This window comes from Silurus aristotelis (assembly GCF_946808225.1).
Source record: "Silurus aristotelis genome assembly, chromosome: 24".
Taxonomy (NCBI): Eukaryota; Metazoa; Chordata; class Actinopteri; order Siluriformes; family Siluridae; genus Silurus; species Silurus aristotelis.
The window spans coordinates 18207714-18230128 of NC_139597.1; the positions used below are offsets into that span (position 1 = coordinate 18207714).

Here is a 22415-nt window from a genome sequence, read left to right on the forward strand (position 1 = left end):
AAGCCCCTGTCTGACCTCTTCCCTGAACCTCACACTACACTCTTCCTCCTTTAGTTTCCACCATCTTATTCTTCTTTCAGTCCTCACTCTCCTCCTCTTCTTCTTCACCTCCAAAACCATCCTACAGACCACCATCCGATGCTGTCTAGCTACACTGCCCCCTGCCAACACCTTACAGTCTCCAATCTCCTTCAGGTTGCATCTCCTACATAGAAGATAATCCACCTGTGTGCACCTTCCTCCACTCTTATACGTCACCCTGTGATCCTCCTTCTTAAAATAAGTGTTTACCACTGCTATTTCCATCCTTTTAGCAAAATCTACCACCATCTGCCCTTCCACATTCCTCTTCTTAAGGCCACACCTACCATCACCTCCTCATCACCTCTGTTCCCTTCACCTACATGCCCATTAAAGTCTGCCCCAATCACTAATCTTTCATTCCTAGGTACACCTTCTACCACTTCATCTAATTCACTCCAGAATCTTTCCTTCCACATTATTATTATTGTGTTTATTTGGTGGTGTGCAAGAAAAAGGTTTATATTTATATTATATTGCATGAGTATCGATATCCACTCCTAAAGTTTTACTACCAGAAAAGAAAGAAAAGTTGTTTTAATTATTGATTTCAGTAATGTAACTAATTGACTTGGAACCACAGAGCGAAGGTTGTGTCTCCAAATACTTTTTCGCAAGAACGTTGCACTGCTCATGCACTAAGCAAAAAAAAAAAAAACTCCAACAGTTAAAATACAGACGACTACATTAACAGGGCTGCACAGATTTTATTAAATTATTTATAAACCATTTATATAAAGCAACAAAAAGAAATAAAATAAAATAAAACGAGATCTTAATAGTTATATTATTTCTCTTTTACACTTCCTTGGTGTAGCCTGTACTTCCATGGAACAGGGAGGGGGAGGAGCTATGGCCTAATAGTGAATCTGTATCGAAATCAGCCTTGATTACAGATACAGTGCTGAAAAAATATTCACCCTTTGACACTTTACGGTGTAGGAGCCTCTCGTCAACACGGGAAATGAACAGACGATCGAATGTAGAATTGAAATCTCGAAATTAGAAATGAGTTGCCAGTCCTGCGGTTATTACGCAAGTCTTAACTGAAGAGAATGAGGCGTCGAGAACAGACACCTCCATGTTCATCTTGAACTGATCGCATTTTTAAAAAGGCTGGCGGATTATAGAAACTACAGTCACCATGAAGTCTCTCAGATACGGGGATTTCAGATTGAAAAAAAGTTTGAAAAAGAAAGAAAGTTTGGTCGCACAGCAATGGAATGCAATCATCAAATAGGGAATAAAACCACATACTTATATGACGTGAACAAAAGTATTGGGACTCCTGCCTTTTCCAGCCGTGTGTTGAACTGTTACCGCAAACTTGGAGGCACATTTGGATTCAACTTTCAACTCCACCTATGAGACCCAAACCTGTCCAGGATGAAGGTGCCCCTGTGCACAAACCCACGTCTATGAAGGTCACGAGTTGGTGTGTAAGATTTAAAGCGGCTCTGCTCCAAACCCTATTAAACACATTTGGGATGAATTGGAACGCTGACATTCCAAACAGCAGCAATTTGGGACTAAACATGTGGAATGGGAGCACAAACCAAATCATATTTTCAGGTGTCCACCCTTTGTTCATATAAAGAATGAAATCGGCACACCGTACCCGAGTGTCCCCCCTGCTGTGTCTTTCACCGTCTTTTATTTAACAAGTACACACACAAAATAAATATTGTATCTGTGATCTGCGGAGTTAAACAACAAGAGAGGAAAAAAAAAACATTTTAAAAAGTCCTGAAATTGAGAAACGTGTGTACGGCGTTCCTAAATGATGTAGTTGGGAAGAGGGAAATGAAGAATGGAGCAAGTGTTCCATCTCTTGTTAAGTTCTGCAAAATCAGAGAGATATTAGGTGGAAAGGTTTCATACAGTCTTTACAGCCAGTTGCGAAAGGGTCGATGTAAATAAAGAGTCTCCGCCCCGTTTTCTGGGCGTGTCTCATGCCTCGAACAGCAGCTCCTGGGCCCAGCTCCTGATGGCTGTTGTTGTGTCTTGCAAGTAAATCCATGTGCTGTTGGTGAGAGCCACAACATGGTTCTGCATGCAGAGGAGCGACACTTCACCACTACAGGGGGGGGGGGGGGGGGGAAGAAACATACATTAGCACTGAAATATATTGATACTTCGAATAAAACAATAAAAAAAATAAAAGGTCCTGTGCAAGATTTCAATCTAATAAAGAAGCATGTGCTCTAAGGATGTCTCGATACCATCATTTTGGTGAATGTCATACATCGGAATTGATACTAAATCAATAGAATAATTGACAAATAGCCATCATCAAAAGATGTACATTTTAAAAATGTATACAAAAAAATGTATTCATATCTTAATACCTTTGTATCAAACCGCAACAAAAAAACCTACAGGGAATGGTTACATTTTGACGATATATATATATATATATATATATACACACACACACACACACACACACACACACACACACACACACACACACACACACACACACACACACAGTGGAACCTCGGCGCTCGCGACCTCGCGACTTTCATTCCGACCGGCGACTCTCATTCAGATTGGCTCGTGGTTTATCTCATTGAAATTGTCTAATAATTAAGTGTTATGGAGTGAAAGTGTTATTTTCCTTATTTAAATCGATTTGGTATAGTGTTCTTTGGGTTTTTACTGGGTTGGAAGGGGCGTATCAAAAGGTTGCGAAAATTCGAAATTCGAGGTTCCACTGTGTGTGTGTGTGTGTGAAATATATATATATATATATATATATATATATATATATATATATATATATATATATATATATATATATATATATATATCAAATAATACAATGGAAATATATTAAAATCTTATCTTTTTCAGAAGCCACCTACAGGTGTATAAAATAATGAATTCAGCCGAACTGTGATATTGTGGCGTTTGAAATATGATATATACACCGGGAATTTTCAGTGCAAAAGATCTTACTGCCTTCCGAATGACACCAGTTCCACACCTACGTGACGGTGTTGTGACGCAAAGCTTTTGGAGCTCCATTTCCATCCGAATGATGCCTCGATTTTTACATTTTTAAAAAAAAATCTCCTTGTGTTTTAATCGTTTATTCAATAAAAGGTTCAACAAATTATCAAATCGCTCCTACTACAGAGTCCCCGGGCAGGAATAATCCATTTACTAAATTAAACACTGGTACTGACTTGCAGGAGTCCTGCAGCAACTGCCAAAGCTGTTGGAGCAGTGTAATGATGTACTGCAGGCCAGGCAGGATGTAGTTCTGATGCACGAACAGCAGCAGCTCCTTTACGAACTCAAAAAACTTAAAAACGCTCTCTGGGGTGATGGCGCTGATCTGGACGTGGGCAAGGATACAAAATAAACAAAGAGCAATATTAAATACACGCAGACTTGTACACGAGTAGAAGTCTTAAGAAAATAAAATAAAGAATTACCCGTTCTACCATCACGGGGGCGCTCTCCTGCAGCCATAGCATCGACTCGGAACTCTTCTGTGCGACAAAGACCGCAGCTACCTTTGTCTTCTCCAGAACGGCTTCCAGAAACGGCCCCATGGTCTCCACAGCCAGGGAGTAATAATGCGGCGTATTCTTAGCCAAGTAGCTGTGCGACAACGACAGAACGCGGTGAGTGCAATGCAGCACACGTAATTCTAACGTTAGGAAATGCGAGTTAAGATTTTTACTTGATGCTCCGCCGGCTGTAATGGGACACTTTACTCCAGGCCTGCTGCGACACCGCAGTGACGCCGCTCTTTTGCAGGTACAGCGCCGTGGTGGAGTCGGCGAACGCGCCGTGAGATCTCACGTCGTGAGATATAAAACCGGCGACAAACACCAACAGCGCCAACAGCACCCGCGACCACGGGAACCCCCGAGAGTGTATTTTCATCTGCAGAGACTGTGAGAGAAAGAAGATGATGAGTAAGCATTTATGGTGATGTAATATGGTAATTAAATTAACTAAATGGGTTTAGTGTTTAACCCAATATTCTTGTATGCGATTTCAGCAATAAAAAAACATTTTTACATACGTACTGTATACACACACACACACACACACACACACACACACACACACACACACACACACACACACACACACACACACACACACACACACACACACACACACACACACACACACACACACACACACACACACACACACCAAAAGCTGATAAATATAAAGAAAGCTAATTAACCAGAATGGAGTATTGAATACTGAATAGTGTGTTGCACTGTGGTACAAAACGTAATACACAATCCTACATTTCTATGCCCCATGAGTCAGAAACATGTCTTACACTGCAGACAGCGCTGCATTCTTGTACATCGTCCAAGTTCGCCGTGGCCCTGATCTCTTCATTGGTTACTTTGAAAGACTGTATCGTTTCCTGAAGGCTGCTTCGCAACTACAAAGCAAACAAAACTGGTGTTCAGCGGTAGTGCACGAAAATCTAAAACAGCTAAATACTGATCGGCTACTGTACCTTGGGTGGGAGTGTGCTCCAAATACTGAAAAGGTGATTCAGCAAGAGGCTGATGGAGAAAGACAAAAAGGTTTACGACTCGTGCCTCTATAAAGAGGCTCACTGATACATGAACGTAAAGGCTAATAAATATAAAATGTACTCGCATCCCATTAAACTGGTATTAACCTTAAGGTCAATGTTTACCTGGACTGGGTGAGGTGTTTAGTGTAAAGTTGCCTCCACACACCCAAACTCTGTGTGTCTACACAAAGACACTCGGTCATGCTGCTCAGCAACTACAGATAAAAAAAATTAAATACAATAAATAAATCAATCAAAACTACAGATTTGATGTCTACTGGATTGAAAGAAAGCACGAGGCTGTTTTTGTATCTTCCTGATTAGAAGGCAACAGTGAACTTTGAAGATTTTAATTTAATGGGTCGTTCGGAATCCCTGGTTCGTAGACGGCGTTTCCCTATCGGGGGCGTGCCCTCTCGCCCTTTATTGTAATCGGATGCTCATTAGTAGCTACTAATGTCCACTGTACTGGCAACACCGGAACACTGCACAATAAAATGTGATCGTGCCCAGTCTATACATTAAACCCGTTCGGTTAAGCCATTGAGGAAGCGGGTCTTCAGGCCCATCAGAGTTGGCGTATAAAACGCCTTCGAAACGATTTCCGCCGCCTCGACTCTGTAATAGTCTGCGAATCACCGTTACAGGATTTCCAGTGCGAGTAGTTTTTTCATGTTCGTTTTGTCTTCGTGAAAACTTCTTACCTCTTTCTTCATGGAGTCTGGACAACTCTGTGTGGCCCGAGAGAGAAAGGAAGGAAAGTACGTGTGCAGTGTAGATTCCGGTTTCGCGCCGAAGGCTAGAACCTTCAGACGTGGGTAGATCCTTCTCAGCTGCTCCTGCAGGCTGAAGAAACAAACATTTCTCAATAGAGATTAACTTTATCTCACTTTATCCCACGAGTGGGGTTTCAGTGTGGTGATGGTTTACCTTGCCGACAGGGCATTTTTGGGCATGTAAGCAAAATCCAGCAGAGGGAAAAATTCTTTCGGGCCCATTACACCAAAGCCTTTAGACAGATTGGCATGGAGCCTAGAACAAAGATGGAACAAGTTGCACAAACACACACACACTGTAAGTCTGAGGACCCAAATGTCTGGTCATATGCAAGTTTGAACACAAATACTCACGTGAGCAGTCTCTCTAGGTACGCAATGGCATAGGCAGAGAGAGTTTTTACTCCTAGAACAGGGAGCATGATTCCCAGCCACACTACAGGACAAAAATAAATAAATAAATAAATAAATAAATAAATCACACACACACGGAATTGAACGAACTCATGAAACAATCCTGAAATCCCAGTCTAATCCGTAATGGGTAATTGATTCCATTGTGTGTGGGTCATGGATAATAGAATAACACTCACCTCTTATGCCTTGAGCAAGATCGGAGAAGCCGGCTTGTCCCAGAGCCCACATGATGCTCAGACACTTGAGAGGACGGTTCTGGTGGGAGCGCAGCAGCTCCAGGTGCTACAAAAGACAGACGACGTCAAAGACTCAGCAAACGGGACCAATTCACTTAAACGCTTAACGCCGACGTTAAACGATGGCCACTTTCCAGCTAATAACCCGAATACGTTTGTGTAAAGCAGCAGACTTACGGGACAGGAAATTCCTTCCGACATGTGTATATATATACAGTGGGTACGGAAAGTATTCAGACCCCCTTAAATTTTTCACTCTTTGTTATATTGCAGCCATTTGCTAAAATCATTTAAGTTCATTCTTCTTCCTCATGAATGTACACATAGCACCCCATACTGACAGAAAAACACAGAATTGTTGACACTGTTGCAGATTTATTAAAAAAGAAAACCTGAAATATCACATGGTCCTAAGTATTCAGACCCTTTGCTCAGTATTTAGTAGAAGCCCCCTTTTGATCTAATACAGCCAGGAGTCTTTTTGGGAAAGATGCAACAAGTCTTTTACACCTGGATTTGGGGATCCTCTGCCATTCCTCCTTGCAGATCCTCTCCAGTTCTGTCAGGTTGGATGGTAAACGTTGGTGGACAGCCATTTTTAGGTCTCTCCAGAGATGCTCAATTGGGTTTAAGTCAGGGCTCTGGCTGGGCCATTCAAGAACAGTCACAGAGTTGTTGTGAAGCCACTCCTTCGTTATTTTAGCTGTGTGCTTAGGGTCATTGTCTTGTTGGAAGGTAAACCTTCGGCCCAGTCTGAGGTCCAGAGCAGAGCACTCTGGAGAAGGTTTTTGTCCAGGATATCCCTGTACTTGGCCGCATTCATCTTTCCCTCGATTGCAACCAGTCGTCCTGTCCCTGCAGCTGAAAAACACCCCCACAGCATGATGCTGCCACCACCATGCTTCACTGTTGGGACTGTATTGGAAAGGTGATGAGCAGTGCCTGGTTTTCTCCACACATACCGCTTAGAATCAAGGCCAAAAAGTTCTATTTTGGTCTCATCAGACCAGAGAATCTTATTTCTCACCATCTTGGAGTCCTTCAGGTGTTTTTTTAGCAAACTCCATGCGGGCTTTCATGGGTCTTACACTGAGGAGAGGCTTCCGTCGGGCCACTCTGCCATAAAGCCCCGACTGGTGGAGGGCTGCAGTGATGGTTGACTTTCTACAACTTTCTCCCATCTCCTGACTGCATCTCTGGAGCTCAGCCACAGTGATCTTTGGGTTCTTCTTTACCTCTCTCACCAAGGCTCTTCTCCCCTGATAGCTCAGTTTGGCCGGACGGCCAGCTCTAGGAAGGGTTCTGGTCGTCCCAAACGTCCCAAACTTAGGAACCTTAAGTGCAGCAGAAATCTTTTTGTAACCTTGGCCAGATCTGTGCCTTGCCACAATTCTGTCTCTGAGCTCTTCAGGCAGTTCCTTTGACCTCATGATTCTCATTTGCTCTGACATGCATTGTGATCTGGAAGGTCTTATATAGACAGGTGTGTGGCTTTTCTAATCAAGTCCAATCAGTATAATCAAACACAGCTGGACTCAAATGAAGGTGTAGAACCATCTCAAGGATGATCAGAAGAAATGGAAAGCACCTGAGTTAAATATATGAGTGTCACAGCAAAGGGTCTGAATACTTAGGACCATGTGATATTTCAGTTTTTCTTTTTTAATAAATCTGCAACAATGTCAACAATTCTGTGTTTTTCTGTCAGTATGGGGAGCTGTGTGTACATTCATGAGGAAGAAGAATGAACTTAAATGATTTTAGCAAATGGCTGCAATATAACAAAGAGTGAAAAATTTAAGGGGGTCTGAATACTTTCCGTACCCACTGTATATACACACATACACACACACACACACATTATATTATATAATATATATATTATAATATATATAATCTTGTATTGATCGATCAGATACTTGTGCTCACGTGACAAATTCGCAGGTCGGAGTGCACCAAATGCAAACTTTGGAGCGCAGCAACATGCAAAATCGTGTCGTGCTGAGCGTGAGTGCGTGAGTGAAAGCGTGAGTGCGTGCGTGGTGGACAATTCACCCGGTGAACATTCAGTCTTCATTATCATCAAACACTTTTTGTACATATAATTGTGTTGTAATTGTGTAATTGCTTGTATTAATATTAGACTTTTACATTTTGTGGAATTTTATTCAGCTGAACTACAAACCAATAAAATCATTTTATTAAAATTCTATTTTTTTTATCGACAGTATCACAAATTGGAAGAAAAACAAAAAACCAAAAGAAAAACCAAAAAACAAAAGCATCAACCCAAACTATTTTAGAACAAAACAGGTATTACTCCATTCTATTATTTCCTCTGTAATTCTGAACCCCCTCGACACGACGTATATTGAAGATCACTTTTATGTGCTATTCTAGTTTTCCCGCCTTCCATTAATTCGAACCGAATCCTTCGTGTCACCTTTAAAACCTGGTGATAAAAGTGTTTAGCTGGATTTCCGAGATTAGTGAATGCCTATAAATGTGGGTAGAGACCAAGCTGGACAGTAAGTTGAACAGAACATCTTACAGCTCCATTTGGAAACCAGATGAACAGGGAGGATTTGACTGTCTATAGACTCCTGCTCACACCTCGAGCATAAACTGGTGTCCTGTGCTTCCTGTTAAACCATATGACACCATCTCAACCTTTACGTTTAGGGTGTTTGGCAGACGTCCCTGATCCAGAGCGACTTGGATACTGATTCATCAGGACTTGGACTGTATACAATCGGTCTTAAAAGCAAAACCGCTTTAATTCACTGTGAGACTGCGAATGATTGGGCTGTTCAAAGATCAGGCGGATGTTCAAGTCACGACCGAGGGGCACGAACAGAGAAACGTCTTGTGGCATGAATTCCTTTCGACCGTATTATTCATATTTGGTCCTTTTGAAGGATATAAAAGCAGACTAAAGCATTTCATCAGACCTTATTAATATGCAGAAAGTTCGAACCCATTCGCTAGACAGAAAAATTAATAAATAAAAACAACCAGACAGAATAGTCACTTACTTGAGGCAGGCTGAGCGTGGCTATTTTGGGTTTACTCGTCATGATGGCCTGGATGCACATCCTATACCCATGCAGCGGTTCAGCTGTTAAGATTAAATGAATAATAATGAATATATAAATACAAGACTGTGATTCCTGAAAATGACCACCACCCTCAACCCTGTGAGATTTTCACTGTACCCTCAACCCAGTGTGTATACAGCAGCTTGAGATGTATTCACCTGTCTGTCTGTCCATCTCCCGGAGCATACTGAGTACACAGTGATCGAACAACTCTTGTAGCGCGTCACCGTTTTTCCCCAACAGATTCTTGATTACGCTGCGGAGCTCCTTTCCAGCGAGGCAGTATGGGTAATCTGCGTAGAGATTCACACGTTCAGACTGATGCATTGGAAAAACAAACAAAAAAAACCACTCCACACCATCGTAATCCCGCAGTGAGTTAAACGCACCGTGAGCGTAGCTGCTGAGCGTGGGATCGGTGTCAGGTGCGAGAAGTTTGCTGTTCAGATACCCAGCCAGATCCTTCAACCAGACGCATGGATTCTCAGGGAACATGGCTTGACTTTTGTCCAGCTGATGTTTTAATTCTGCCACATCCATCTAGAAAAATCAAAGAAAAAAAAATTATATAACCATGCAGACACTACACCAGTCCCCCCCCCCCCCCCACCCCGGTACATTATGGGTGCTGGTATGTCGTATTATAACATCATCTCACAGCCTTGACTGCTTCCTCCAGTGTTTTGTAGTGAGTTGTTTTCGGGCTGCTGTTGGACTGGGACTTCTTGGGTGGCTTCGCTGCGTTGAGCTTTTTCTGTTGGGTCTCAGCCGGGGGAGGAACCTGCTCCTTGTTCTGCTTCTTTCCGATCTTCTCTAAACCCTCGAATATCGTCTTGGACATCTTTACAGGTGCTGCACAAACAACAAACCATGAGTTTTGGAGACGATGAGCGAGACGATGCGGTTGCGAAACATCGCTCCAAGTGAATTTTGCAAGACATTGCGGAGCAGAGGCTCCAAGTGTGCAAACGTTTTGAAATGTTACTTTGGTGCGTAGTTTCCTGGTCGCCAAACGATCTCTATACGCAGATTTCTGGGGTTGCTCAACAAAAGCTCTGAACTTAAAAGCTGAACCGGTTCATACGCGAATGGATTACGCAGACATGCTGAGTCGGTAGTTATTTATTCGCCTGTGACAGAAACTGAAACCAAGCCACGCACGGCTGTATAGGACGTCTTTGGACGTGGGAACATGAAATTGTCTCTTCACTTGAACTAGGAGACCCAAACCTGTGCACCACGAAAAAATACAGGTTGGAGTATAAGATCTTGATCTGCTACAGAAACCCTATTAGTATAAGTGTTACACACTGACTGCACCCCAGTGCTCTTTACTTCATCTCCCCTACATCAGCACCTGACCTTCACAACATCCTTGTGGCTGAATGATCCACTCTAGTGGAACATCTTCCCAGAACAATGGACAGCAAATGGGGACTCGTTGTGGAACAGGCTGAAGAAGAGGAACCAAAAAGCACCAATCTGATGTTGGTGTCCACAAACTTTTGTCCAAGATTGACAGGAGGCGCGTGCAAACCACGAAGCGGTATTCCGGACCGGAAGTTAGTTTTCCAGACGCGTTTTCTACACCAACTAAATACACTTTCGTTTATTTTAATATCATTTTGTATATATTGTAGGTTTTTTATTTTGTTTTAAATGAGTAATAAACAATATCGACTATTGCACCTTTAATGTGAACGTGCGCGTGCTGCGGAATGATTTCTAGCTAGTTCCTGAGGAATGCTAGCTAGCGACTTATGCTAGCGCAGTCTGATAGCAACCCGTTTGGTTAGTTTTATTTTCATTTATAATGTTTATAACTGTATTATTCGCTCTGCTAATAAACGAATACACTTGAGCACCGAATGACAGAACGGCTAGTTAACGCTAATACAAACCCCGGCTAGCTAGCCCCTGTTTGAGCTAGCTAAAGATAGGGGTCGCGTTTGATTAAATACGATAAAAAAAAAAACGACATTTTACTTACGAAACAGCTCCATTTTTGAGGAGTTCGGCTCGATCAGAGCCTTTCTGGACTTCTTCTCGGCTTGACTGTTCTGTTTCTTGCCTCTTTTCACGACCTCCCATTTCCCAGCAGAACCGTTATTATTCGGAGCCGAAGCCATGGTTCCGTATATTGCGCGCTTGTAAAAATAAACAAATAAAAATACTTTACGTTTAAACACTTTATATTTATTTATTTATTTATTTACCCCCAAAGCTGTTTAGTGTGCAGAATAATACAGAGTAATGGTCACAGGTCTGCTCCAGGCTGCGGCTTTAAAACCGTCTTAATGCCACGTCTACTCTGGGGGCGTGACGTCATCACGTAGCGTTACACGCCACGCCCCCCTTACGTTCATGTTATAATGTCAAAAGTTTGGACACGCCCTCTCTTTCATTAGGTTTTCTTTATTTACATTAATTGGAAACTAAACAATTCAGAATATGTTTTTAAATATTGGATTCTTTAAAATGTCAGATATTTATCCATCATTCACTACCATCAGGGAGGAGTTTGGTCCCATATTTATTCTGCAGCATTAAGATCTTTCTTTAACCTGGAGAAGAACAATGATCAAGTATGTCTGGGATTGCATGAAGAGACAGAAGGATGAGAGGCAGCCTACATCCACAGAAGATCTGTGGTTAGTTCTCCAAGATGTCCAACCTGCTTGCTTAAAAAAAAAAAGGACCTAGAAGTGCAAGGGTACCTAGAAGAATGAATGCTATTTTTGTTCATCTACTTTTTATTTTGTTTAATGATCAAAATTGTATAAAAATAAAAATAAAATTGTTGTAAATGTCAAACTCATAATGCTATGTTACTGTATGCACTGTACACAGTGAGCTGCAGTGACTGACAGCTTTCGGTCTAGTGACTATATGTGGGCGTGTCCAGTCAGTGACGCAACAACGTTTATGCAAATGTGGTGCGACTTGGTGCAGCGATTTCCAAATGGAGTAGACAACAAAATGGGAACGCAAGTTGCTCCACCCATTTAATTAAGTTACTAAAGAAACTAATATAAGCAACACCTTCAATAACAAATGTGGGAAAACATATTCTTGATGAAAAAAAAAAAAAGAAATAAATCAGTGTGTTTCGAAAACTATTATACAAGTCGTTTTTAAAAGGTACACTTTACGAACTAAAGTTTGCAGGCACATGAGCATAAGATTTGTATTTTCAGCATCTCATTAGTCCCCATTTGCTTTTATAATAACCTCCACTACTCCAGGAAGATGTCCCACTAGAATTGTATAGATTTCTGCTTATTCAGCCATAAATTCAGGTAGGGTGAGGGTGCATGGGGTACAAGTCAATCTCAAAATTCAAATCATCTCAAAATTGTTCAGCAGGGGTTTATAGATAAATAGCAGGTGACTCAAGATCTTCCGCTGCAGTCAGTGTAAACCATATCTTCATGGGGCCAGGTTTGTGCAGAAGCGATTGTTATGCTGGAACAGGTTCAGGTCTTCTAGTTCAAGCGAAGAGACAATTTCATGCTAAAGTGTAAACAAGGCAACGAGAAAAGCCTCTGTCTTTGTAACGGTTTCGGAAAAGAAGCGTTTACTGCTGGAAAAAGTCTGGTGTCCCAATACTTTTGTTCGTATAGCGCACAATGTTGAAAAAAAAAAAAAAAAAAAAAAGTAAAGTCTGTTTATTGACATTCATTTTCCTTCTGTTGAACATCCCGGTTGATTATCTGATGAATGGAAAGTCCACGTAATGCATTTTTTTTTCATTGCCAGAATACTCTTTATTGTACATAGTAAAATGCAAAATAAACAACAGACAAAACTGAGTTACAGACAAATCCTATCGATCAAAAACCAACCTTTATGGCATTAACGAATGTGAACCCCCCGAAAAAACAACAACGACGGTTTCGTTGTAGCTAAACCATCAGTAATAAATCAGTAACTAATAACAAATGCCATATGCTTCAATAAAAATAAAAAAAGAACCCCCCAAATTGCTGTTATTATGAACGTTAGCGTCATATAGTCGTATTCAATAAATAAATAGATCTCTGCAAATTGCACACACTAAAACTCGAACCCAATAATCAGACAGAATCTCGGTTGGATTTTTTTCCCCAACTACCAGCATTAACACCGATTTGACCCAATCAGAGTCTTCATGCACTCGTATTACTGTAATAGTAATAGTGTCAGTGCTTGTATGGTGCGTCGCTAAAAACCCATTTCTTTGCAAGAAAGCGAAAAAAGACGTGTCTGGAATCCAGGTTCGTTCACGCGACTGTAAAATCCACGGGGTCTCTCTGATCACGGGGTTATTCTAAGTGATCCTATATCAGAAACCTCCTCCCAAATCCGAAATAAATAAAAAAAACGTAGCACACGTTAACGAAAACGCTTTAAAATAGCCGGTTACGGTTGTAGCAGAAGTGCGGACGATGGGCTTATACGTCATGTGTGTGTGTGTGTGGTTTGACTTTTTATTTGCATTAGTATACAAGACATTCCTATTCTGCTCTAGCGTTCTGAATTCGTACGTTACGATTAAATATTTCGGTGTATGTTTGAAGAAATCGTGGCGCAAGCGTTTTGTAAAAAAAGAAGCCCGAGCGGCGACGCTACGTGCTCTCTGAAATAAATATACGAACGATACAAAATTAAAATGGTGTCCCCCAAAAAAAAAAAAAAAAGAAAAAAGAACGGATTACATTAGTGGTTCCGTCGGTATACATCGGCCATGTGATAGAAAGCTCGGATGCAGCCGTTTCTTGTTTTAGAATGAATACTCAGGAATGAGTAAAGAACAAAAAAAATAATCGAGAGCATCGGTAGATTAAACGAAGGTGGGTTTAGTTTAGTACTCGTCCTGGTCACGTGGCTGTTTGTCGGGTACTTCGTCGTCTGGAGGAGCAAAACCCGCCTGGGGAAAAAAAAAGGAGAAAAAAAAAGGGCAGTGAGAAATTCAGTATAATAATCAGTGTGTGTGTGTGTGTGTGTGTGTGTGTGTGTGTGTGTGTGTGTGTGTGTGTGTGTGTGTGTGTGTGTGTGTGTGTGTGTGTAGCATCGTCCCGAATGTCTTGCTGGGTGTGGCTTCATTCCTCTAACCAACTAACACTATATATATGATCACCTGAGCATATGCTGTATAAAACATCTCATTTACATTAATCTCCACTCTCCAGAGAATGTGCAGGGGGTGCAGTCAGGGTTCCGATTGATCCCAAAGGTGTTTTATAGGGTTTACATCTCCGTAGCAGGCCATTCAAGATCTTCCACTCCACCCCAATCTAAAGCATATCTTCATAGAGCTGGCTTTGGTGTGTGCTGGATCAGGTTTGGGTCTCCTATTTGGAGCATCCACGTGTTCTAAGCGCTTCCTAAAACTGAGTTTTTCCGTATAAAAAGCTCCTTAAAAAAACGCAAATGTGTGTTGAAGAAACTTCTGGAACTGACCGGAGATAAAAACAAGGTGTCGATTTTTCCCTCGGAATCGTGGCAGACATTACATCATCCGAGTTCTCCCCAGATCAGGACGTTCTGTTTACTTGGATACAACAAGGAATAAAGAGTATAAGATCAATTTTATCCGTTACGTGACGCCCGTGTCACGGGCAACGGCGCTCTCGCTTTTTTTTTTTAATTCTTAGATTTTGGCGATAATTGGATTTTGTGAATGAATGCGAAAAAATAAATAAATAAAAGTCAGGTATCGGGTCGGGGACGTGCAAACGAAGAGCTCGCGGTACCTCCGTGGCGTAGAGGATGCCGATGATCTTCGAGAGGACCGGGTTGTTTTCGCTCTCGTGTTCCTGGCAGATGAGCTCGACGTCACGCAGTTTGCCAAAGTAGAAGTCTCGCTCCTTCTCCAGGCCGTCTACCGTCACCTTCAGGTCCATCAGCTGCACGTTGGAGGGCAAAAGAATTCAGTCAGGAAAACTACGTTTCTCAGGTCAGACGACAAAAGTATCGGGACACTTAACTGTTCCAGCCATGTGACTTTTTAACTGAACTATAAAGAGGCACACGTTTATATAAAATGTCTTTGGATGTGCCCCCAAATGGGAATCTTATAGTGAGGTGTCCGCAAACTTTTATCAATATAGTGTATTTTAAATATGCATGGTAGCTTTTTAAAAAAAATATATAAATATTCATATACCGTAATTTCCGGACAATTAATCGCACCCATATATAAGCCGCACCCAATGAATTTCACAAAGATTTGTATTTTGAACATGAATAAGCCGCACCTGTCTATAAGCCGCACCTGTCTATAAGCCGCACCTGTCTATAAGCCGCACCTGTCTATAAGCCGCACCTGTCTATAAGCCGCACTAATGAAACTAATGAACTTTACACAGGCTTTAATAAAAGACAGTGTCTGCTACACGGCTTGTATCTAAACAGTAGCCTACCAAGAAAGTCATTGTTCACTGTCTTCCTCCTTCCTTTCACAACTATTTCTCTCTCGAGTTTTTCTTTTGGCATCGTCGTGCGTTTAAAAATCGCCATCGGTGAAGCTTTTCTCCTGATGCCGTGCAGCTCAGAACACAGGTGAAGTGCGTGTTTTCATGCCCGGTTTTTTTCAGGGTGACGAATGATTCGCATTTCCTGTAGACAGTCCGAGTAAACGCGGCAGGTCAAACGTCAGAGGAACATCATCCATATTTATGATGTGGTGCGGCCCGATTCAGTGGGAGCGCATCTGATTTAATATAAAGAGTTTCATTGGTTCACCTGAACCCATTCCGCAATTTCATTGGTCTAATGTTATGGGACTCAGTTTTTTGGCATGAAGTTTGTGAAACCGGGAAAAACCCAGGAAAAATCCATAAATTAGCTGCTTCGTTGTTTAAGGTTCAAAGCATGGGAAAAAAGTAGCGGCTTATAGTCCGGAAAATACGGTATTTATTATTACAGTCGATAATATTGACTATTATTGACCCAGCATGTCCATTTGGAAAGGTGTGTGTGTGTGTGTGTGAGTTGTCACCTGCTGGTTGAGTTCCATAAACTCAGCCTCAGTTCCTCCATTCCGTAACGCAGGTGTGCTCCGCTTTAAATTGGCCGGGACAGAGCTGATGGGCCTCTGAGGAGTTGGCATGTTTTTGGGTACCGTAGGAGATGTCCTCTGTGGTCCTACACCAATTGAAAAATGATTCATTAATAAACAGTCCATTAAGAAAAAACAAATCCTTGCGCATAAAACTCTAGTCTTATAAAACCTGGAATGCACCACGGGGCGGTGATGTTTGCAACGCCAATGAAATGACACCATCCTTTTTCGCCAATCTTCTCTTTGAACCAATGCTGGTTCCAAACGAGGGTTCATAGGAACCACGGCGCTGGTGGTTTTCACCACCCCTTGTGATTAGGATGCGTGAAAACACAACAGCTGTTCATACTACTGTGTATAACTAGTGTTGTAGTTCACGCCTCCTAACCACTAGAGGTGCTAGAAATCACTGATACCGAACACGCGTGTAGGGATAACTATATACAGTACAGACCAAAAGTTTGGACACACCTTCTCATTCAAAGAGTTTTCTTTATTTTCATGACTATGAAAATTGTAGAGTCACACTGAAGGCATCAAGGGCTATTTGACCAAGAAGGAGAGTGATGGGGTGCCGCGCCAGATGACCTGGCCTCCACAGTCACCGGACCTGAACCCAATCGAGATGGTTTAGGGGTGAGCTGGACCGCAGAGTGAAGGCAAAAGGGCCAACAAGTGCCAAGCATCTCTCGGGGAACTCCTTCAATGTCAGGTGACTACCTCTTGAAGCTCATCAAGAGAATGCCAAGAGTGTGCAAAGCAGTAATCAAAGCGAAAGGTGGCTACTTTGAAGAACCTAGAATATGACATTTTTCAGTTGTTTCACACTTTTTTGTTATGTATATAATTCCATATATAATTCCACGTGTTCATTCATAGTTTTGATGCCTTCAGTGTGAATCTACAATTTTCATAGTCATGAAAATAAAGAAAACTCTTTGAATGAGAAGGTGTGTCCAAACTTTTGGTCTGTACTGTACGTTGAAAGATCATGGAGAAAAATGGCAAATGGAAAAAAACTAGGGGTCTACACACAATTGCAACCCTGAATGGTTGTTCTCAAAATGGACAACCATGAAGATACCATGAAGATGCTTTAGAACTGTTTGCTGCAATGGATTGGTATTAGAACTGCCTTGAACCGGTTTCTACGCAAGTCAACATCGGTAAGCAGTTAATGAATGAATATCTGGTGGTCAGAATGAGAACAGGTGTCTGGTTCCTCTTAACGTTTCTTTCTCAATGAAATCTCGTTTTTTTTTTTTCCTCTACCGCCATCAGAACATGTTTTATGTAGCACCAGGGTTCTGGAGAAACGTGGTTTCAAGTCAATACATACACCCCCTTTGAGTCTTCTCTTATACTGCCTCATCATTTTGGAGAACAGCGAAACATTTTAATGCTTCCTCATTGCAGTCGGTTTTATGGTAAGAAAGAGCAAGAAACGCCCCCTTGTGTTCACCTCGCATATTGATGATTTCACCTTGGTTGGGAGTAGGCGAGACGTCGTGGCCTTGTCGGGCAGCTTGGGGGTCATACTCTTTCCCGTCGTAGTTTGCGTCGAAGAATTTCTTGAACCACTGAACGAATTCGAAGTTGTCCTGAAACCTTCCTTTCACCAGCCTTTCAACGGCGATGATCTTCAGAAGAAAAAAAAAAAAGAAAAAAACGAACGAGACAATAAACAGACGAGAACACTAAGTAGGTTCACACACGCACTTGCCTGGACTTTGCGTCGACGTTCGGTGTTGTTCTGTTCATACAATTTATGGACAAAATGCACTGGGACACCTGAGTTTTCCAGCCACGTGTGCTTCTTCTCTAAACCGTTTCACGTAATTGTATAGGACGTATGAGGACGTGTGGACAATACCATTTCCAATCGCTTCAACTTGAACCGAACCTCTCCCAGTATGACTACGTCCCTGTGCCAGCTCCATGAACATATGGTCTACATTGGTTGGAGTGGAAGATCTTGATGGGCCTGCTATTCAGTGCTGACGTCAACCCTTTGAGAAGATCAAGTGTACCCCAGTCCCCTTCACCCTGTATCGGTACCTTGTGACAGTAATTGGGAACTAACTGAATCTTATGGTCAGGTGTCCCCCAAATCTTTTGTCCATATAGTGTATCTCAGGCTACAGTCCAGCACCGTGTCCTAAAACAAAGTGAAATCAAGAAGGGGATTCTTATAGATGCTCACCTTGTCTACGCTCATCCTCTTGAAGGCAGCTTGAAGCACTTTGAAGTTGTGGATGTACTCGTGCTCCAGCTTGGCCTGGAACTTCACTTTCTTCAGAAGAACACACCCGGGAAACAGCATGTCCATAAACTGGCAGTACGCTACACCTGTCGAACAAAAGCCAAATCCAGGTAAACCAAAAAAGCTAGGAACATCATGAAAAACGACCTCTTCTAATTGGGCTTTCGAAGCTAAGTTGTAACAGACGTGGACAAATCTATTGGCACCCCACAATCTTAACTCAAATCATCCATCATAAAAACAATGGCTCTCGTGACCTAATATTAGGCCACACCCCCTTTTGTGTGTAGCTCCCAGTGAGATTCCTGGACCTGTCTACAGGCACCATGGCTCACTCTTAATGAGCAAACTGCTCCAGCCGTCTCAGGTTTCAGGGCTGCTTTCTCCAGACTGCACGCTTCGATTGTTTCCGTAGACGTCGGCTGGAATTCAGATCAGGGCTCATGGAAGGCCATTTCCGAACAGTCCAGTGTTTAGTTCTAAGCCATTTTTGGCTGATGGATGATTTTGGGTCATTATCCTGTTGAAGGACCCACGAGCTGTGGCTGAGATGGAGCATTCTGGGTAGTTTTCATTGGGCCCTCCACAGTTTTAAGGCTTCCTATGCCGGAAGCAACATTAACCAATACAGCCGACGTGCGTACGTTTTTTTTGCCTCGTCTGTTTGAAGGACACCACGTTGTTATAATCCAATCAATGACGTTTGTTTTCCTACCGACAGATTTGTCCACATTTGTGGATTATTTAAATGACCTACCTGAGCAGAGCTGCTCTATTTTAGTGTAGTTGAGCTGCAGAGAATCGTTGACCCAAGCGAGCATATCATGTCTGCTCATGTTCTCGATGGTCATGGACGTCGAGTGCACATTCACCGCCATCCCCTAGCTACAGACAGAAAAAAAAAAACACGTCAGGTTTTCGCAACAGAACAGGCAAAGTAGTGTGTATGTTTGATGTACAATCGTTTCCGACACGCCGACTCAGGGATTATACGCTACGTGAGGACAAAATGTATTGAGACGTCTGTGGTTTTTCGCCCGAAACATTACCACAGAGTTGGATTCGCACAACCGCGTTGGGACGTTTTTGGATAAACCTGGACTAGGAGAGCCAAAACCTGTTTCCCCCCCACCCCCACCCATAGACTAGCTAGTTTTCTGTAAACAAATGATTCAAGGTCGGTGTGACACAATCCGGTGCAATAACCTTCATCTCCATTAGATGGCGCTGGGAAAATGAAGTATGAATTAACAGTATGGATAAAAAAAATAAAAAGAACGTACTGTCAGGTGTTAGATTCACTAATTTAATCATCCGTTTGAAATTCAGCATCTTTTAACAGTCAGAAATCGAGCTTCGGGCTGGTCGGGTAACGCGGACGGAAAACAAACTTCGATTGTTTACATGAAAACCCTGAAGGTGAGATCATCCCCAAACCGTTTCCATGTTGACGTAAATGGTATCCGTTTTTTTTTTTTTTTTATCTCAAGCAAAAGTTTAGAGATTAAATAAAGTTCATACACCAAATACCGAACCATACTACGATTATACATTATATAGTCAAAAGTATAGGGACACTTGAAACCTTAGAACATTTGGACGTGCTAGCATGACTTGTTCAAACCTTGTTCCAGACAATGCACAAAGCCAGCTCCAGGAAGATATTGGTTGGAATGGAAGATCTTGAATGGCCTGCTAGAGAGCTATAAACCACTACCTTTGGGGTGAATTTTTCAAGCTGACTGCACTCATTTCAACAACATCAGTACATGACTTAGCAGCTGAATCAGCGCAAATCTCCACAAATCTAGTGGAGCAGCAAACAGGGACAGTGTGGAATGGGTCGCTCGAAAAGCTTTTGTACTACTACTACTACTACTACTACTACTGGTTGCCATGGTAACTGGTAACAGATGGCAGTAAAACCAAAATTTCACTTTAGGCAACAAATCCAGAGACGGATCGCACGTGTTCATCCAAATTCAGTCCCATTGGTAGTCAACCGTTCAATATTTGCATTCTTTACTTAAATTCGTCTTCTCGTTGGACCCGCCCACATTTAGTCTGTACGAGTGGACGTGAATAGAATTGTGATCGAAAATACTCAATCTGTAAGAAGATCATCGTCAGCGTGACAATTATCGCTCGTACAACTAACCTTAACAGGCTGCTTGATATCTGTTGAATTTCAATCCAAAATACTGCAAAAAAAAGAATAAAGTTCACTCTGGTGAGCAACTCATTCCTACATCACACACGCAAAACAGTGCAGAGGACGCAAATGACGTCATATTTGATACGCTAACACATGATAAACACTTACAATTGGGTGGTTTTTTTTATTTGCATAAGCCCCGCCCATGCCCAGTAAGCCCCGCCCATGCCCAGTAAGCCCCGCCCAATTATCTATAAAGGCCCGTTAGGAAAGGAGGGGGCGTTCTCTCCCTTCCTCCTTCTATAACCCATTATTACGCAGCTAAACATTAAATAAGTCGATTTCCAAGCGGGAAATCGGTAATGTTTGGATTTAATATTTGTTTAGCTTTTGAAAGAAAAAAAAACATTGATCACGTTTTACATAGGTTCCAAGTTATTTACATACGTAGGGAATAATAATTAAAAATAAACAGACGACTGTACCTTTAATATGACGTTATAAGTTTTGTATTAGCAAACAATAATGTAGATAATGTTTGCACACGTGATTCGCTGGAATTAATGTTACTGTAGACTATAAACGCTGTGATGTTGATCTCTGAATGACGCATTCATCTGCACTCTTATCGCCTTATAAACTAGCCGTTTCTAGCGTTAGCACCTGTAATACTCCTGCTAACAACGAGGACAGCGAGTCAAACTTGTAGTCTCGAGCAATCGTTTAAATTTTCACATCTCCAGCCATAACGATAAAAAGCTAAAACAGCATCTATTTTACTCACAATCCTCTACAGAGGCGTTTGCTTGTCCCGATGGAGTCCCTGGGTACGTTGTTGATGCGTGTTCGGTCCGCGCATGCGCTGTCACTAGCTGGTTGTCTGTGGCAACACGACTCACGAATCACTGCAAAAAGACTCGGGTGAGCGCTCACATCCGCGTACGTCACATGGTGGGCGGGATCTGAAATCAGATATGGCGAAGTGACCTGCTAGAACTCGTTTTCTTCCAGTTTACCAAGTTTTTACAATTTTTAATCAATTAATATGTATCATTAAAACTGTTTGCATGTAAAACTGGTTGTAACATAAGCATACGCTAAAAGTATGTGCACCCCTGACCAATGGTCTTATAGGGGGTCCCCAGTTGTTGTGTAATTCATATATTTTACTAGAATTATCTTGGGGAACCCCCTAACTCTATTTTTTTTGCTTGTCATGGGGGGTCCCTAATGCCTTATGAGGGGGTCCCAGATCCCCTAAGCCCCCCTCTCAAATCGAGCACTGCCCCTGACCATCACACACATGTGTTTCTTCTCCAAAGTTGGAAGCAAACAGTTGTATAGGATGTGCATTGTAACACTGCAGCTTCCCTTCAATATATATATATTTTTTTATTATTACCTTGCTGTTTCCGTGAAGGTTATACAGGAAGAACCTGAGTGTGAGAACCTCCTTAACCTCACTGAACCCCTTTGGAATGAAACTGGATTGAAATCTTAACTTCGACCAGCCGATGTTTGGTAGAGACGTATTAAAAAACGTGCCAACAAGTTTTTCCATTTAAACTGATATCACGTGTGCAGATACAAGGTATGAATAAAAGTGTGTGGACACCTGACCAAAATATCGGTATGGGTTTTCTTGAACATACCAATCCACATTTAGTTCCTAATTTGCTGGTATAATAACGTCCACACTTCTGTTCCCTGATTTTGGGGAGAATGGTGGAGTGGTAGAGGATGGAGAGATCAGTGGTGCAGTGGTAGAGGATGGAGAGAT

General features: G+C 42.0%; 2 protein-coding genes across 5 annotated transcripts; both read right to left on the reverse strand.

Annotated features, from left to right (window-relative positions):
• Nucleotides 1-768: 768 nt before the first annotated feature.
• Nucleotides 769-11504, reverse strand: tmem214 (transmembrane protein 214). Its single transcript, XM_083528428.1, has 16 exons — nt 11163-11504; nt 9831-10024; nt 9562-9712; nt 9331-9465; nt 9110-9192; nt 6015-6120; nt 5776-5857; nt 5576-5677; nt 5350-5491; nt 4769-4860; nt 4583-4631; nt 4397-4504; nt 3776-3990; nt 3525-3693; nt 3273-3424; nt 769-2158 (listed from the first exon to the last, which is right to left on the reverse strand). The coding sequence occupies exons 1-16, from the start codon at nt 11299-11301 to the stop codon at nt 2032-2034; spliced, it is 2046 nt and encodes a 681-aa protein (XP_083384554.1). The 5' UTR covers nt 11302-11504; the 3' UTR covers nt 769-2031.
• Nucleotides 11505-12913: 1409 nt separating this feature from the next.
• Nucleotides 12914-21547, reverse strand: mapre3b (microtubule-associated protein, RP/EB family, member 3b). 4 transcript variants are annotated; one of them, XR_014531380.1, is made up of 9 exons: nt 21420-21547; nt 20639-20681; nt 19238-19365; nt 18421-18566; nt 17680-17857; nt 16155-16300; nt 14908-15060; nt 14615-14705; nt 12914-14081 (listed from the first exon to the last, which is right to left on the reverse strand). XR_014531380.1 is itself a non-coding variant. In XM_083528645.1 (8 exons), exons 3-8 carry the CDS (start codon nt 19356-19358, stop codon nt 14016-14018), a joined length of 789 nt encoding a protein of 262 aa, XP_083384771.1. In that variant the 5' UTR covers nt 19359-19365; nt 20639-20681; nt 21420-21547; the 3' UTR covers nt 12914-14015. The 4 variants fall into 4 exon arrangements, 3 of the variants coding, with proteins under 3 accessions (XP_083384771.1, XP_083384769.1, XP_083384770.1); XM_083528645.1 differs by lacking the exon at nt 14615-14705 and having other exon boundaries at nt 17701-17857; XM_083528643.1 differs by lacking the exon at nt 14615-14705.
• Nucleotides 21548-22415: the final 868 nt, after the last annotated feature.

Excerpts from the sequence above, each read along its gene's own strand:
- tmem214 (XM_083528428.1), bottom strand. The coding sequence starts at position 11,301 with ATGGCTTCGGCTCCGAATAATAACGGTTCTGCTGGGAAATGGGAGGTC. Across the intron at positions 9,713-9,830 it reads TGGAGGAAGCAGTCAAGGCT|ATGGATGTGGCAGAATTAAA; the intron begins GTGAGATGATGT and ends TGATTTTTCTAG. Across the intron at positions 4,632-4,768 it reads AAACACCTCACCCAGTCCAG|CCTCTTGCTGAATCACCTTT; the intron begins GTAAACATTGAC and ends TTTCTCCATCAG.
- mapre3b (XM_083528643.1), bottom strand. The coding sequence starts at position 19,358 with ATGGCGGTGAATGTGCACTCGACGTCCATGACCATCGAGAACATGAGC. Across the intron at positions 16,301-17,679 it reads TGAAATCATCAATATGCGAG|GACCACAGAGGACATCTCCT; the intron begins GTGAACACAAGG and ends CAATTGGTGTAG. Across the intron at positions 15,061-16,154 it reads TTATGGAACTCAACCAGCAG|CTGATGGACCTGAAGGTGAC; the intron begins GTGACAACTCAC and ends TCCAACGTGCAG.